This window comes from Cydia fagiglandana, chromosome 25 (genome assembly GCF_963556715.1).
Source record: "Cydia fagiglandana chromosome 25, ilCydFagi1.1, whole genome shotgun sequence".
Taxonomy (NCBI): domain Eukaryota; kingdom Metazoa; phylum Arthropoda; class Insecta; order Lepidoptera; family Tortricidae; genus Cydia; species Cydia fagiglandana.
The window spans coordinates 672856-688194 of NC_085956.1; the positions used below are offsets into that span (position 1 = coordinate 672856).

The 15339-nt window shown below is 42.8% G+C and overlaps 1 protein-coding gene across 2 annotated transcripts; it reads right to left on the reverse strand.

Annotated features, from left to right (window-relative positions):
• Window positions 1-1388: 1388 nt before the first annotated feature.
• Window positions 1389-15131, reverse strand: LOC134676814 (uncharacterized). Of its 2 annotated transcripts, XM_063535196.1 has the most exons (6): window positions 15064-15131; window positions 13994-14112; window positions 13700-13874; window positions 11806-11989; window positions 3436-3511; window positions 1389-2315 (listed from the first exon to the last, which is right to left on the reverse strand). In XM_063535196.1, the coding sequence occupies exons 3-6, from the start codon at window positions 13774-13776 to the stop codon at window positions 1537-1539; spliced, it is 1116 nt and encodes a 371-aa protein (XP_063391266.1). In that variant the 5' UTR covers window positions 13777-13874; window positions 13994-14112; window positions 15064-15131; the 3' UTR covers window positions 1389-1536. The 2 variants fall into 2 exon arrangements, with proteins under 2 accessions (XP_063391266.1, XP_063391265.1); XM_063535195.1 differs by lacking the exon at window positions 15064-15131 and having other exon boundaries at window positions 13994-14297.
• Window positions 15132-15339: the final 208 nt, after the last annotated feature.

The window sequence follows — 15339 nt, forward strand, 5'->3', positions numbered from 1 at the left end:
CGTCGGCTGTGATTTAGTTTTTATTATAAAATGTTAAGATTGTTACCTCGAGGACCATTGCATAGGTTTAATAAAATTAATTTCGCAATGATACTGGTGTCTTTATTTACCATATGTATATATACGAGTATATACGGTCGTATGTACACCGTGTTATTTTTTATTTCCATTAATTTCAAGGGTGCATTCCTGAGCTTAAATCAAGTAACTTTCTGAAAGACACTGATATTCTAATTCCATTTCGGAGATAATATTTTTTTTTCCCCTTTAAGGCCTCTACTAGCGTGTACACTTGGCTTAGGACCGGTTTACATATTGATTAGTGTTTAGTTAGAATGAGTTCATACATTTGCTACTTATGTACAATCTCGGTCGATCGATGTTCGAGGGGGCCATAGATTACCATGTCAAAAAAAATTTTTGGAAAAATCCAAAATGGCGGCGGACACGGGCAAAGTCTAATTTCCGAGTAGGTTAGTCAGGCCGGGAGGCCGACCCCGGCGGAGGGCCGAAGGTCCGGAGCCTCCACCCTGACTCCCAAAACGCGACTCCCAATAGGAAAAGTGTTGAGTCGTGTTTAAGCTCCAACTTCCCCCTCTCGTGTGACGCTTCGGGGCTTCGGCCTTACGTGGAGCTCGACCTTCGGCCTTCCCAAGCCTCGACTCTTCGCCGTCGGGCATTCGGCCCGCCAGCTTCGCTCATCAAGACAGTTGAGTTGGTAGAACGCTTGGAAGCACCGCATTCACGCAGCTCGGCCTTCGGCCTCACGTTTTGGGAGTCGGGGTGGGGGCTCCGGGCCTTCGGCCTTCCGCCGGGGTCGGCGTTCGGCCTCCCGGCCTGATGCTCGTCCTTCGGGCTGGCTTAACCTACTTAGTAATTTGACTTTGCCCGTGTCCGCCGCCGTTTTGGATTTTTGCAAAAAACATTTTTGACATGATAATCTATGGCCCACAGGCTCGCCGCATGCCAAATCTCAGCGCGCTCGGACCAACTTGAAAAAAAAAAGTCGGCCATTTTGAATTTTTTTAAATGTATTTTTGTTTTGTCTCGGGGCCCTCTATGATGTTTGGTCGAGCACTCTCCACCTATCACGCATCGTTTAAAAGTTGCCATACAAACAAATACTACACGCGACTACATAAAGAATATTGACCAGGTTCGATTCCCGGGTATGTATGAGAGTTAAAAAAAAAGTTTGAATGCCATTATTATTCAATCTAAAATCGACGCCATGGTTCCTAAGAACAAATTTCGCTATCACTCATAGTTTCTGACTTCTCCATACTGACCCATTTGGATTGATCACCCTGTATATACTTACGACCGTATATAGTTTTCACAATCTGCCCTTTCAGTGATATATAAAGAAACTTAAGTATTTTACGTACTATTTCTTTATTTTAAAACATGTCACTTTTTTATTATTTACTTATCAATTGCTACAAAGATATCACAAAAATCTATACACTTTTTGACTCGCACAGATATGACGAAAAGTTTACTATGTAATGTAACACATAAGCTGCATATTATGTTCTAGGTTAAATCTTTGTTGTTACTAATAACTTCAGATTCTACTCCCACATCACATATATCATTATTCTCATTGGCTTCTTTTTTTACATCAATTTCAATATTTACTTTATTAATTCCATCCTTTGTAACTTTAGGTTTCTTTTGTATCCTAGTTGGACCTATTTCAACTATTTCAGTAACTATAAAATCTGGCTTTTCATCATTAATAACTTCATTGTCAAGTGAATGTCCATTTTTTTGTCTTTTAGTGACTTTAGCTTTCTTTAGTTTTCTATCAATGTCTACTTTAACTTTTCTTTTATTATTAAAAGATTTAATTGTGTCATCAGCTACTTTTATAACTTCAGCTTCATTCTTATTGATGATATCATCTCGCACAACATCATTTTCATCAAATTGTTCATGTGTCGGTGACTCATCTTCAATTTTAACAACTATAGTATTTTCTTCATCTTTATCTTTGCTAGTTATTTCATCATCTTGAATTGCGTCTTCATCAGTAACATTGATAAGCGAATCCTGAGCCGCTTTGACAACATTTACAAAATCTGCTATTTCTTGTAACTTAACATCACAATCTCTACAAACTGTTTTTGGTAAGTGATCGTTACTAAAGTCTAGGTTTACACAGATACCGTTCAAGGTAAATTCGGTCTTATTGTTATTGACGTAAGGTTTGTTATCGATGTAGTGGCAGTTTTTGGAGAAGTCGCCGCAGAAGCGACACTGCTCGAGGCGAGACACTAATGGAACGCATTCGTCATTGATCACTTCTTGGTCTGAAAGTTGAAAAATAAAAAAAACATGGATTTTGATTGGTTGAAGGGCGTCCATTAATAGGGAGTATTACTGCAATGTTCTGCCGCCAGAGTGCAGCACTAATTTGTTTAGTAACTTATACATAATAAGCCTTAACCTTTTAACCGCCAGCAATTGTTGATCGAGCGTGCTCGTGTCGCCACCGACAGTAATTGTACCACGCAGAGTAAGGTTGGCATAGTTACGGGAGTTATAAATGTGCTGTAAAAACCAAATCAGATCTTTGTCTTATTTATCAGACTGTGGCGAAATGAGCTGGATATGTAATGTCTTATATATCAGACTCTGGCGGTTAAAGGGTTAAAGAGCTTTTTGACAAGTTTTCACTGTAAAATTGATGCATCAATGGCCTACCGCAAACGCGAAAATCTAAATTTCTTTATCTCCCTCTCTATCGATCGAATAGGCAAGAGTGATAGAGAGGCAGAAACCGAAAGTTTCGATTGTCGTGTTTCACAGTAGGCCATGTGATTGACTTAGTGACGCCATCTACGCAGAGTTTTGGGTAATATTCCCTATTGCGTGCGATGTTTTTTGAGGATTTGGTCAAAGTTGTGAGCAGGTTCGATATAGGAGGCATTTGAGCAGACGAATCGGCTGATAGTAAGCAAGTACCGAAGCCCACCGACACTTGCAACACCCGAGGCGTTACCGGCTTTTAATAAGGCCGTATCCACTTTTCCTGGAGGTTTTCTGAAGGTTTGTCTATTCCGTTTATGGGAAATTTTCAAAATGGAGTGCTCGCGAGCGCAAGTAGGTTTTGCAGTTAGTTGTATTTTATAAAATTGTTGATGTATTGTGATTATTTTTGCTTGTATGTAAATTCTATTTTGTCGTGTAAGAGTGCCCTTGTGGCCTATTTGCTGAATAAATGTTGAAGTTAGATTCAGATTCATATCGTTTAATACACCTCTTATACAATCAATTATCTTTGGATGAATACTGAAATTGCGAAATATCCACAGGAATTGAAATGTTCAATGAACAAAATGAAAGTTTCCTGTGAAAATTTCCGAGAACTTTTCCCAATGTTTGAAAACATTCCGTAACTTGTAGGTACATGTAATGAATGATACATACCAGAGCTGTCTGGGTCCTGCCAGGGAAAAGTTTCCGAGGCTTTCGACGGTAGTTTGCCTGCGTCCTTACTAGTCATCTGTAAATAAACAGAGAGAGTTCAAAAGTTAATGGTTTAAAAATTGAGTTACATACCTATGGTCTCCATTACCCTATAATTTTAGCTATTCAGCGCGGGAACGCCGCTGGTATTTTGGGGACGTTTGTGCCGGGTACTTACCGGATTAGGATATAGGTTTATGGCTTATTATTATGTCTAAGGGGGAGGCCTATGTTCAGCAGTGGACGTCTTATGGCTGAGATGATGATGATGATGATTGTGTCAATTTTTTTTATTAAGTTTCTGTGAATAAGGTAACATTCGGTTTGGCTGTCTATTCACCCTGGCAGTGCCTGGTGGAACTCGGGATTTTGACCAGGGGGGTGTCACTACGCAGTTTAGGTACATTTGGCCGGCGCAGTATGGCAGTGGGCTGCCGCTCGGCTCGCACGATACTCGTGTCACGTGGCGCTCGCGCAAAATTGAAAATGCACAATGGCTTCGAAACCTAAATCGAAGTCCTCCTTAATTTATTGAATATTGGTTGCCCAGAAAATTTTATGTTTACAGAATCAACGTTTGTAATTCCTACATATTTAAACTAAACTAAAACTTGTCAAGTGACAACCCCGGGCCGACACTCACAGCTCGGTCATAAAACTTCGGCGCGCAAAGAAGATTCATGGTTCGTGCGCGGTTATAAGTTTAAATTTTGTTGCAGGCGCATAATTTTATACCTAAAGGTCTCTGCCCACTACACCGTATCATCATACCATGACCGTCCTATGAACGTATCAGGCACGGAATGTAACGCGTTAAGAATAAGAATAAGAGATGTTTATTAGCACAAATAAAGGGCCGTTACGGCCTACTATGCCCACTACACTGTGTCCACATTGTACATAACGGGTTTAGTGCCCGTAGTAACCGCGCATTATCCCCATAGCGTCCGCCTATAATCCCCGTAGCATCCGCGTTTCATCCCCTTAGTACCCGCGTTTAATTCGCGAGAGCAATACTCGTCAGAAAGAGCCAGCGAATAATTATCAGACTGGAAAGAGCGAGCAAGAAATATAGCAACGCGTTTATAACGGGCTTAGAACGGTCACCATACGCGGTTAAAACCCGTTTGCCCACCGTTCGCCACCTGCACGCACCGTTCTGGCAACGTTGCGTGCCATGCACGGAGCGTTTCGGCACCGGCAAAATATCCTCGCCGACTATTTTTGCCGGTCCGTGCATGGCACGCGACGGGTATGGTCGGTGACGGAACGGGCTAGTGGGCATAGTCTCATACTTTTTCATACAAAGAATATTTTTTTGCCTGACACGTTCATAGCACGGTCATGGTATGATACGGTGTAGTGGGCAGAGACCTTAAATCTGAGTTTTGTGAAAGAGTGAATTTTCTGTATTGTTCAAAATACTATCTACATATAACTTGTACAAGTATCTATGCAGATTTGTCCCCCCTCCCCTTACCCCGCCCGCGCGGCCCTCTAATTAGTTGACACCTATGACAGACGAAATAAGACATGCACCTAGACGCCTGTGTGTTGTGTACCGCGAACCTGGTGAATTTTGCATTCCTGGAAGATTTGTGTGTCCTGGCACTCCTGGCCAGGTCCTCTGTACGAATCCCAACTCCCGGAGAAAGGTTAGTGCTGTCTTGACAAACTGACAAATGTTATTCCAAAATTGTGTACCTACTTGTCCCGTTCTCAAACATTTTTGGTAGCAGAGCGTGGTTAGATCCCCTCTTTAAGTATTTTTTAAGCCTCTTGCTATAAAACCTACAATTCCCCCTTTTCTTAAATTTATTCCCCTGTTCAGTGAATTATCCATAGTTTTAAATCCTAAAATTGCATTCTGGAATTGGTTACATAACTTTATAACGGTATCCTGCAATCGACTCGCCTTTAGATTAACCCGGTCGCCGTATGGTAATTAGTACCTTATTTCAAGGGCCGACGGCTCAATATCGCTTGCAAGTTTTAATAACTACCACGTGGATTTAAAATTTACATTCAATTAAATCAATGCTATATAATCGTTCCCCTTAAAAGTAATTCGTTTAACTAGTATTCTTTAAACCCCCCTTTAGTGTTTTGACTATAAAATAGAATTGTTAATTTTTTACGTACTTAAGTATAAATTGTTGTTGTTAGGCAAACCACCGCGCTTCCCAATTAGATCCTTATCTGCAAGTAAATAAGTTTCAATTTAAAGTGTCTTACGATTCCTATTTAATTTTCCTGTTACTAAGTGCTGTTTATCGTTTGAGTTAAAAATGACTGACGAAGGAAATAATGATACAATTAGATCGACATTATTCACGGAAACTCCTGATTATAGAAAATCAATCGGGACTTTAAGACTAACCAGTGAGTGGATTTCGAATGCGCACTCACAACTTAATACCACGGACCGTGCTCGACTTATGGTTTATGTAAATGACCTTGAAGAACAATACAAGGAGTTTCGGGAGGCTAGTGCCCAGCTCCTCGGCGGTTTAGACCAGGCGATAGACGTGGAGGAATATACCTATGTTCAAGGCCTCGTTCGGACAGTCCGCGACCAAGTTGTCGATATTAAAGTTAAACGTAACGAGATAGTCGCCCCTATCTCCGCGAGTACTCCGATGCGTTCGGTGCCCGACCGGGCTACTATTGTTGCCGCTGACCTGGACCTCCCGCGTCGCCAAAAATTACCTGATCTTCCAATCCCAAGGTTTAATGGGCGCTCGGACGCCTGGATTAGCTTTATTGATCAATTTGACAGCGTCGTTGACACTCGATGTGATTTATTACCCACCCATAAAATGCATTATTTAATGAGTGCCTTATCTGACGAACCAAAACGTTTGGTACAACATTTGAAAGTCGAAGCCGGTAACTATTGTGTAGCCCGTGACCTTCTTAAAAGAAGGTATCATAATACACGCGTCCTTGCCGATACCTACATTGCCCAAATAATATCCCTGCCGGATATTAGTCCTCGGTTGACTGGACTACGCGCCAGTTTCCTCAATCCTTTGCTTACTGCCTATCGTTGTTTAGAACGACTCGAGTTACCAGTGAAACACTGGTCATATATACTTGTTCATATTTGTTTTGGAAAACTTCCCGCGGACTTGAGGTCACGTTTTGAACGCCGCCACGGGGACGGCCAAAGGGATCTGCCTACCTTTGATAAACTTATAGATTTCCTAGAAGAAGAATGCCGGCACCACGATAACGTTGGAAATACCTCTCTGGTGGATGCCGCGCCTTCCTACTCCAAAACCGGTACGGTACCGAGGGCCCCACGTGACCCACGCCATGCGTTGGTTGTCGAATCCAACGGCCGTACATCGAAGTGTCCTATGTGTTCGAGTCAAACTCATTACTTACGTGAGTGCCGAGATTTTTTGGATATGAGTCCCCGCGACCGCTCGAATTTCGTAAAATCAAATGGTCTGTGTTATAGATGTTTAGATAAACATTCAATCGCATCGTGTACGCGCGATTATCGTTGCAGTACTTGCCGCCGCCCTACCCATCACACGCTTCTGTGTTTTAATGACCCGCGAAACCCGGTATACCCCCGTGGAAACCCGCAGACTCGATCGGTTGCCTTTCGTCGCTCTCCTGAACCAAACAGACCTAGCTCCCCCCACCCTCGCACGGGCGGGGGTGCTCGCTATTACGTCATGAACCGCTCTTCACCCCGTCCTACTTCACCGACTTCACCCCGTGCATCCCCCCCTCCATCTCCTTCTAGAACTTGGCGCCGCTCTCCGAACCACTCCCCTACACGGTACTCTTCCCCACCCCTTCGTCGTGATGTGCGTTCCCCTACCCCTACCACTAGTAGAGATAGGCGTGCAGCGTCTCCACGCCATTCTCGGCCTGAAACTTATAAGGGCTCTCACCGCGAGAGTCCACAATAGCTAGACTGCCCCCCTCCCCCGCTCTCTTCTCGTGCTTCAATAATTATAAACCCAGATCTGGTCGTACTCGCTACTGCTATTATTCATATGAAAACGTCTAACGGATATTACGTTGAAGCACGGGCCCTTATTGATAATGGTGCTCAAGGTTGTATGATTACTTGCAATTTAGCGGTAACCCGGCTCAATGTGCACTTAATCCCTCCCCCCTCGTCTCCAATGGTACTTTATGGCATTGGAAATATTCCCGCCTTGTCAATACGCGATTGTATTCCTGTCACGTTCAAGCCTGTTCACTCTAAGTCACCAGTTACTACGGTTACCTCAACTATGGTCGTAGATACCATTGCCGGCATCCACCCGGATGTGGAACTGCCCCTATCGGTCCGATCGGCAACACGATCACTGCACCTCGCCGATCCTTTATTTTATAAACCCGGCCAAATAGATGTTTTACTAGGAGCCGATGTCTTTGGATCTTTTTTACAACCCGACGTAATTCAAATACAACCCTGCGGTCTAACGGCTATATCAACTAACTTTGGCTACATCCTATCTGGGCCAGTCACGAATCTCCCTAGTTCAAGGCCCCCTATGACAGCCCTTTCTTTAACTCAAGTCGTTGAGCGATTCTGGAAAATAGAGGAATCCCCTGAGCCACCTCAACCCAACCCTTTAGATATTGAATGTGAGACATTTTTCAAGACCACCACTACTAGAAACTCTGATGGTACCTTCGTGACAAGATTACCCCTCCTAAGTGATCGTCCCTCCCTAGGTGAGACCCGCAGTATAGCTGAAAAAAGATTCCTTAATTTAGAAAAGCGATTACAAATGAACCCCCGATTAAAATCAAAATATATTGAATTTATGCGCGAGTATCAGAGGTTAAATCACATGTCAGTATCCTCCGTAGATTTGCGTTCAGTAGAGCATTATTTTGTGCCCCACCACGGAGTATTTAAAGCTTCTGACAATGAAAAGCTCCGCGTAGTTTTTGACGGCAGCAGTAAAAGCTCTAACGGAATATCACTTAATGAGTGTTTACACACAGGCCCCAAGTTACAGCGGGATATTACCCACATACTTCTCAATTTTCGTAGGCACGCAATTGTATTTGTAACTGATATCCGTATGATGTTTCGAATGTCGTGGATACATCCCGAGGATAGGCGGTTTCAGTTAATTTTATGGCGCGAGTCCCCTTTGGAACCTCTCCTTACCTATGAACTTAATACCAATACCTATGGCTTGCGATCAAGTCCCTATATTGCAATTCGCGTACTTCTTGAACTGGCGGAACAAGAACGCTCCAAGTACCCTCGCGCAGCGGCGGTAATTGAGTCCGACGTATATGTTGATGATTGCCTGACAGGAGCCTCAACCCTGGAAGAAGCTCGTAACTTAAAAGGTGAATTGGAATCTTTAATGCGTGCCGGCGGATATGAATTGCGGAAATGGCTTTCAAACAAGCCAGAACTATTAAATGACCTCCCCCCTGATTACCTCCAACCCCTTCATACAATCCGAGATGTTGAAAACTCCCAAACAGTAGCGGTCCTTGGAGTCCAGTTTAACCCCGTAACTGACGCGTTCACATATACAACACGTGTAGACTGTGATAAATGCCCCACTAAACGGAAGGTGCTATCTCTGATAGCTCGCACCTTTGACCCCAGCGGTTGGATTTCACCCGTCGTTTTTAAGGCCAAGGTTTTTATCCAGCGGCTATGGCTCTCGGGCCTTGATTGGGATGCCCCACTAACCCCAGAACTAACGGCTGAGTGGTTAACATTTACTGAGGAACTAAATACTATACAATTGATTTCCATACCGAGATGTATTTTCCCCCCGAAACCTAAAACTTATACTCTACATGGGTTTAGTGACGCCTCAGAGGCCGGTTTCGCTGCCGTAATCTATCTTCGCGCTGTAGATCAGCAGAATAATTGCTCCGTTCATTTGTTAATGTCAAAAACAAAGGTTTCCCCAGTTCGGACCCGTCTCACAATTCCAAAATTGGAATTGCAGGGAGCTGCGCTCCTTTCGAAATTAGTCCAACACATTGCCTCCTGTCTGCAGAAGTCAATAGTGTTGGACGCCATCTATACTTGGACGGATAGTCAAATTACTCTTGCCTGGCTTAATACTCCACCACATGAACTTCAAACTTTCGAAGCTAATCGCGTATCTCACATTAAAAATGCTGAAATTCCATCTATATGGAGACATGTTCCCGGCAGTCTCAACCCTGCTGACTGTGCCTCCCGGGGCTTATCCCCTCGTGCGCTCCTAAATCACCCCCTCTGGTGGTGTCCGAAGTGGTTACTAGAGGCACCATCTAGTTGGCCATCTGACAAATTGTGTCCGATCGCACAACTTCCTGGACTACGCTGTCTCTTAGTCACCAGTGCAAGTTGCATTCCAAGTCCTGACTTTCTCCTAGAACGCTTCAGTTCCTTTCAAAAACTAATTGGCGTAACCGGTTTTATTCTAAGATTTAGTAAAAATTCTCGCTCACTTAATCATCGTGAAACTTCCCCTTTCCTGACTGTAACGGAAAGAAAAAATGCTCTTGTTTTCCTCATTAGGCTTGTACAAATTACCTCCTTCCCCACAGAAATTGATCTCCTCAAACGTGGATTAACAGTTCGTTCCCCTAATATTCAAAAATTAAGCCCATTTCTTGACACAACCGGTTTAATCAGAGTAGGCGGCCGCATAAGGCACTCCGATTTACCATTCGATGCGCGTCACCCTTTACTTCTACCAAAAACTGGTAATTTCGTGAAAATTCTTATCTTGCACTACCATAAAGAGAACTCGCATGCCCCACCTGGTGCGTTACATAGTATACTAGCCCGTGAATTTTGGATCCTGTCAGTTCGACGACTAATAAATAATATAGTGTTTAAATGTCTGCCTTGTTATCGTTTAAATGCAATCGCGAAACAACCTTTCATGGGTGACCTCCCAAAAGACCGTGTAACAGCCGCACGTGCATTTAAAGGAGTTGGTACAGATTTTGCTGGCCCGTTTTATACGAAAGTACAAGCGGTGCGTAACAGGAAACTCGTAAAAACCTATTTGTGTATCTTCGTGTGCCTCTCGACTAAGGCGGTCCACCTCGAGGTAGTCTCGGACCTAACTACACTTCTGTAGTTAGGTCCGAGACTACCTCGAGGTGGACCGCCTTTCTCGCAGCACTTACACGTTTTGCCTCCCGACGCGGTTCACCCTCCCTTATACCATCACACTGTGGACGAAACTATGTAGGCGCGGACAATCATCTTATTGAAGTTCATAATTTCCTAAACCTTAATAAATATACAATAGGCTCAGAGATGGCAAAACGAAATATTACCTGGATTTTTGATCCCCCGACCACCCCGCACTGGGGCGGCCTATTTGAAGCCGCCGTAAAATCGGCAAAGGCCCATTTAAAACGAGTAGTCGGAGATACCCCCCCTCACGTATGAAGAACTTACGACGGTTTTCACAAAAATTGAAGGGGCCCTTAACTCTCGGCCGTTATGCCCCCTATCGCCAGACCCTAACGATCTTCAGATTCTGACACCGGGACACCTTATTATTGGAGAACCCCTTACTGCCATTCCTGAATATCCACTGCAGGATATAAAAACTAATAAACTCACCCGATTTCAGCTGGTGCAACAGATGTTTCAACATTTTTGGTCACGGTGGCAAACAGAATATCTATGTACCTTGCAGACAAGGCCTAAATGGGCATCCTATACAGACCCCCCCGCCGTTGGGGACTTAGTACTCCTCAGAGAAGAAAATGTTCCTCCGTTAGAATGGCGACGCGGTCGCATCATATCAATCCGTCCTGGGAAGGATGGCGTTGTGCGCGTTGTACAGGTCCGGACGGCTACCGGCGTTCTGACCAGACCCACCAATAGGATTATTCGTTTACCCGTTGACAAACCTGTCAATTAACCTATTCCATTCCAGAATGCAACAAATTACATAAGCAATATTTTTTCCTTTTCTCGTAAACATGGTGATGTTTAGGGCGGGGGTATGTTCAAAATACTATCTACATATAACTTGTACAAGTATCTATGCAGATTTGTCCCCCCTCCCCTCACCCCGCCCGCGCGGCCCTCTAATTAGTTGACACCTATGACAGACGAAATAAGACATGCACCTAGACGCCTGTGTGTTGTGTACCGCGAACCTGGTGAATTTTGCATTCCTGGAAGATTTGTGTGTCCTGGCACTCCTGGCCAGGTCCTCTGTACGAATCCCAACTCCCGGAGAAAGGTTAGTGCTGTCTTGACAAACTGACAAATGTTATTCCAAAATTGTGTACCTACTTGTCCCGTTCTCAAACATGTATGGTAGTACTATTAGTTATTCTGTGTTTTTGACCCTTTACCTTTAAAGCGGGGACAGCAGTTTTCTTAAGTTTGACTATGCCTTTCACCGTGAGATACTTGTCTGTCTCCTCGAAATGTTGCGAGCAAACCCGGCTGTGTTTCGAAGGCGACCAGAATGGATCTCTTCTCTGCTTCCGGATTATCTTGGTCCATTTCTGGTGCATTGACTCTATACTTGGGAACCTGAAACATATAGGGGGTCATCCATTAATTACGTCACACGAATTTCTAGGTTTTTTGACCCCTCCCCCCCTCCTTGTCACACTTGGTCATATTTGGCAAACCCCTCCCCCCTAGTGTGACGTCACATTTTTTCTACGAAATCGCCAAATCTAATTAAGTAAGTACCTAAGTATTATTAATATTTTACCAAAATATTTTTGAGGATATAAATATTAGTAATTTTATAACCCAAAACTGCTTAGGAAAGAAAATTAAACGAATAAAAACGATTACCGTTTTAAAAACTTGTTATTTAAATGTACAGCGAATAAAATAATTTAAATAAATTTTCGGTTACTGATGAAGTTAAAGTGACGTCACCAAGTTTGTGTCTCCCCCCTCCCCCATGTCACAATATGTCACATTTTCTTGACCCCCTCCCTCCCCCTAAGCGTGTGATGTAATTAATGGATGACCCCTAGGGTGACTGCTATAGTAATTGGCCACTCCCAATAATTTAAGTTAACAATGTACCTACCTATTAGATTAATAGCTTCAAGATAATATTTGCATGCTTAACCAGCAAAATATGTTTCTGTACGGGAATATATTTCCAATAACACCTTGTTATACCATATTTTATGCAAATAAAGAATTTTCATTTTTTTTCATTTCATTTTTTTTAAGGTTCCTATTATTGGCTTGTTTCTTTCTGATTTATTAGGAGTGGCCAATAACTATGGCGGTCACCCATCCAGAATCAACAAACTAGATATTATGCAGGTTGGGGGTTGCGGGGGGAACCTGAAATATGTGGCAGATTCCTGCAGCTGACCTGTCTCCACACGTATTGGCTCGCCTTTCCTGTGGCATAAGACAGTGAAGCCGAGAGGGTAATGCAGGTGCTGGGCATCCCTGCGTTTCCTTAATTCCGTCTCAGGCGGTGTAATGTATGTTACACCATAAATCGTTCGTACCATAGACGTAAAGGCCAATGAGGTTGCGGGTTCAAACCTTGGCTCGTACTCGTACCAATGAGTTTTTCGAAATGTACAAAATATAATTTGATATTTACCATTCGCTTTTCGGTGAAGGAAAACATCGTGAGGAAACCTGTATACATCCACGAAGAAATTCAAAGGTGTATGTGAAGGTGTGTGTACCTGCATTGGGGCAGCGTGGGGAATATAGCCCAAATCCTCTGACACATGAGAGCAAGCCTGTCCTGTGTCCAGCATTGGGACGTATATAGGCTGAATTATACCAGGATTCGGACCCCGGACCTCCTGTTTCATAAGTAGGGTCTCTACTCTCTCTACCAAGCAGACAAGGAAGCCGGTCATTACAGTGTATGATGCATAAAAACATATAGAGTTATACCAAGATAAGTCTGCAACGATTTTGATAGCAAACGCACAGGCAAAATAACACTATTGTAAATTGTAAATAAAAAATCATCAAACTTCTATTAAATTATGATGCATGTGCTGCGTGTCCTATCATTGTAGACTTACCTTGGTCAATGTCCTTGCCTTGGTCTAACTCTAGCTATTTAACCGGTTCGTTGCCTCTTCCATTTTCGAAAACTTTTGGCTGTGGCGGCATGACACGTCAGGCGTGCCTTACGCCATAGAATATGATGCCACGCCTGTCGTGTAACACGCCACACGTTAAAAACGTTGATGACACGCCAGTTGTGCCATCTGCACTGAAACGGTTAATCTTACTTACGTATGATACGTGACGCCGGCCGCTTTATTAGCCGTTCGCGGGTAGTTGCTGCACCACCGCATCACGCACGTCGGCATTTTGGACTCTTGCTCGAGTTAGTGACTCGCTCGTTGGTAACTCACGCGAGGGTAACGCGTTGGTGACCCGACACCTCCGGTGCACTGCCTTTCAAGCGCTAATGAAACGAAAAGCAAGTGACACAGAATAAATAATAGTACTGCCGTACAGCAAGGAAATTTCCTACAAAACCGATTTGTTTTAAGCAATATTTAAATGTAATCTGAAATGACTTACCGATGAAATGTGATCCCATCTTTCTTTTGAACTTTTCTAAGATTGTTTTTGCACCATCTTACGGCGCAACTGGCCATTTTTATATTGTGCTACGTGATTTGCTACAAATGGCTCCAAGACTGCAAAGATCATAAATGATAATTGTGTTTATTCACTACGTTCTACAAGACTGGCTCGCACTGGTGAGCAAACGAGATTTACACAGTAGGGCCCGTAAGACCAGTCTAAGATATAAGTTAATATTTATTTGATAATAATAAAGAATTACAGCAATATTAAATTACATTAATGACATTGACAACTGCACGAATGTTGTTTTTTATTTTAAGTTTAAGGTGCGTTCGTGAGTTGCAATGATTAAATGAGTATGAGTCATAGATATAAGAATATATACAGATGCCTTCCAAGCGAGCTGTCAGTGGGACCACTTTTTGTTTAGTGTACGATTAACAAAGCGACCCACTTTGCTGTAACCATGTCGATAAAGTCATATCGATAAACTACCGACATTTCTTGCAATTTTAATTTTACTTCAAAGGTTTAACTATACCTAAAATGAACAAAAACGCTTTTTTTTTTATTGTGGTTATCAGATCACAATTTTGTAGTCACGCCCCAGGAGAGAACCAAGGGAAAGTTCAGATATTTAATTAAAATACATAAATACCTATTAAAATAGGTGGTCCTCAATAATTGAATTATTTTATTACATTATAATATATTCATTATCCATTAGCATTTCAATTATGTTTATGTTTAACGAAGATATTGAAGCTTCAATTAATCGCTATTTCGTTCCGCTGTGTAGCGTTTATCGATATATAACATGATTAAAATCGACTTTTCACATCCCTAAAAGAGCACACATATACGTTTTTACGCACACATGCACAACCCGGGTCGCCTAAAAAGGGGCCACTTGGATTTGAAGTCCATCTTGTCAACAGTATAGTTGTCCTTTTTTGACAAATGGCATTTTAAAAGAGCGAGGAGAGAGAAATGATACTAGTTGCTGCGCCGTCAAATAGAACAATAAAGGTAGGGGCCTTGGTATGAGTTCTTAATCTTACACTAAACAAAAGTGGTCCCATGACAGCCCAGACGTAATCTTTAAGTATATTATATCTATGGTGTGGAAGAGACAGCGCTATGCCCACTGAAATAGATGCAAGATGCCTTATATAGCTATCCCGCACGCACACCGGACCGCATTCCAGGGCTGCCAGATCGTATAATAGGCTACGAAATTCGTATAATGAAATTATTTTCGTATACATGTCGTATAGTTGGACAATCGGTATAGTTGGATACGAAAAAAAACACCGATGTTGAACTACTGTCAATGC

Excerpts from the sequence above, each read along its gene's own strand:
- LOC134676814 (XM_063535196.1), bottom strand. The coding sequence starts at position 13,776 with ATGCCGACGTGCGTGATGCGGTGGTGCAGCAACTACCCGCGAACGGCT. Across the intron at positions 11,990-13,699 it reads GCCGGCGTCACGTATCATAC|GTTCCCAAGTATAGAGTCAA; the intron begins GTAAGTAAGATT and ends TATATGTTTCAG. Across the intron at positions 2,316-3,435 it reads GCAGGACCCAGACAGCTCTG|ACCAAGAAGTGATCAATGAC; the intron begins GTATGTATCATT and ends TTCAACTTTCAG.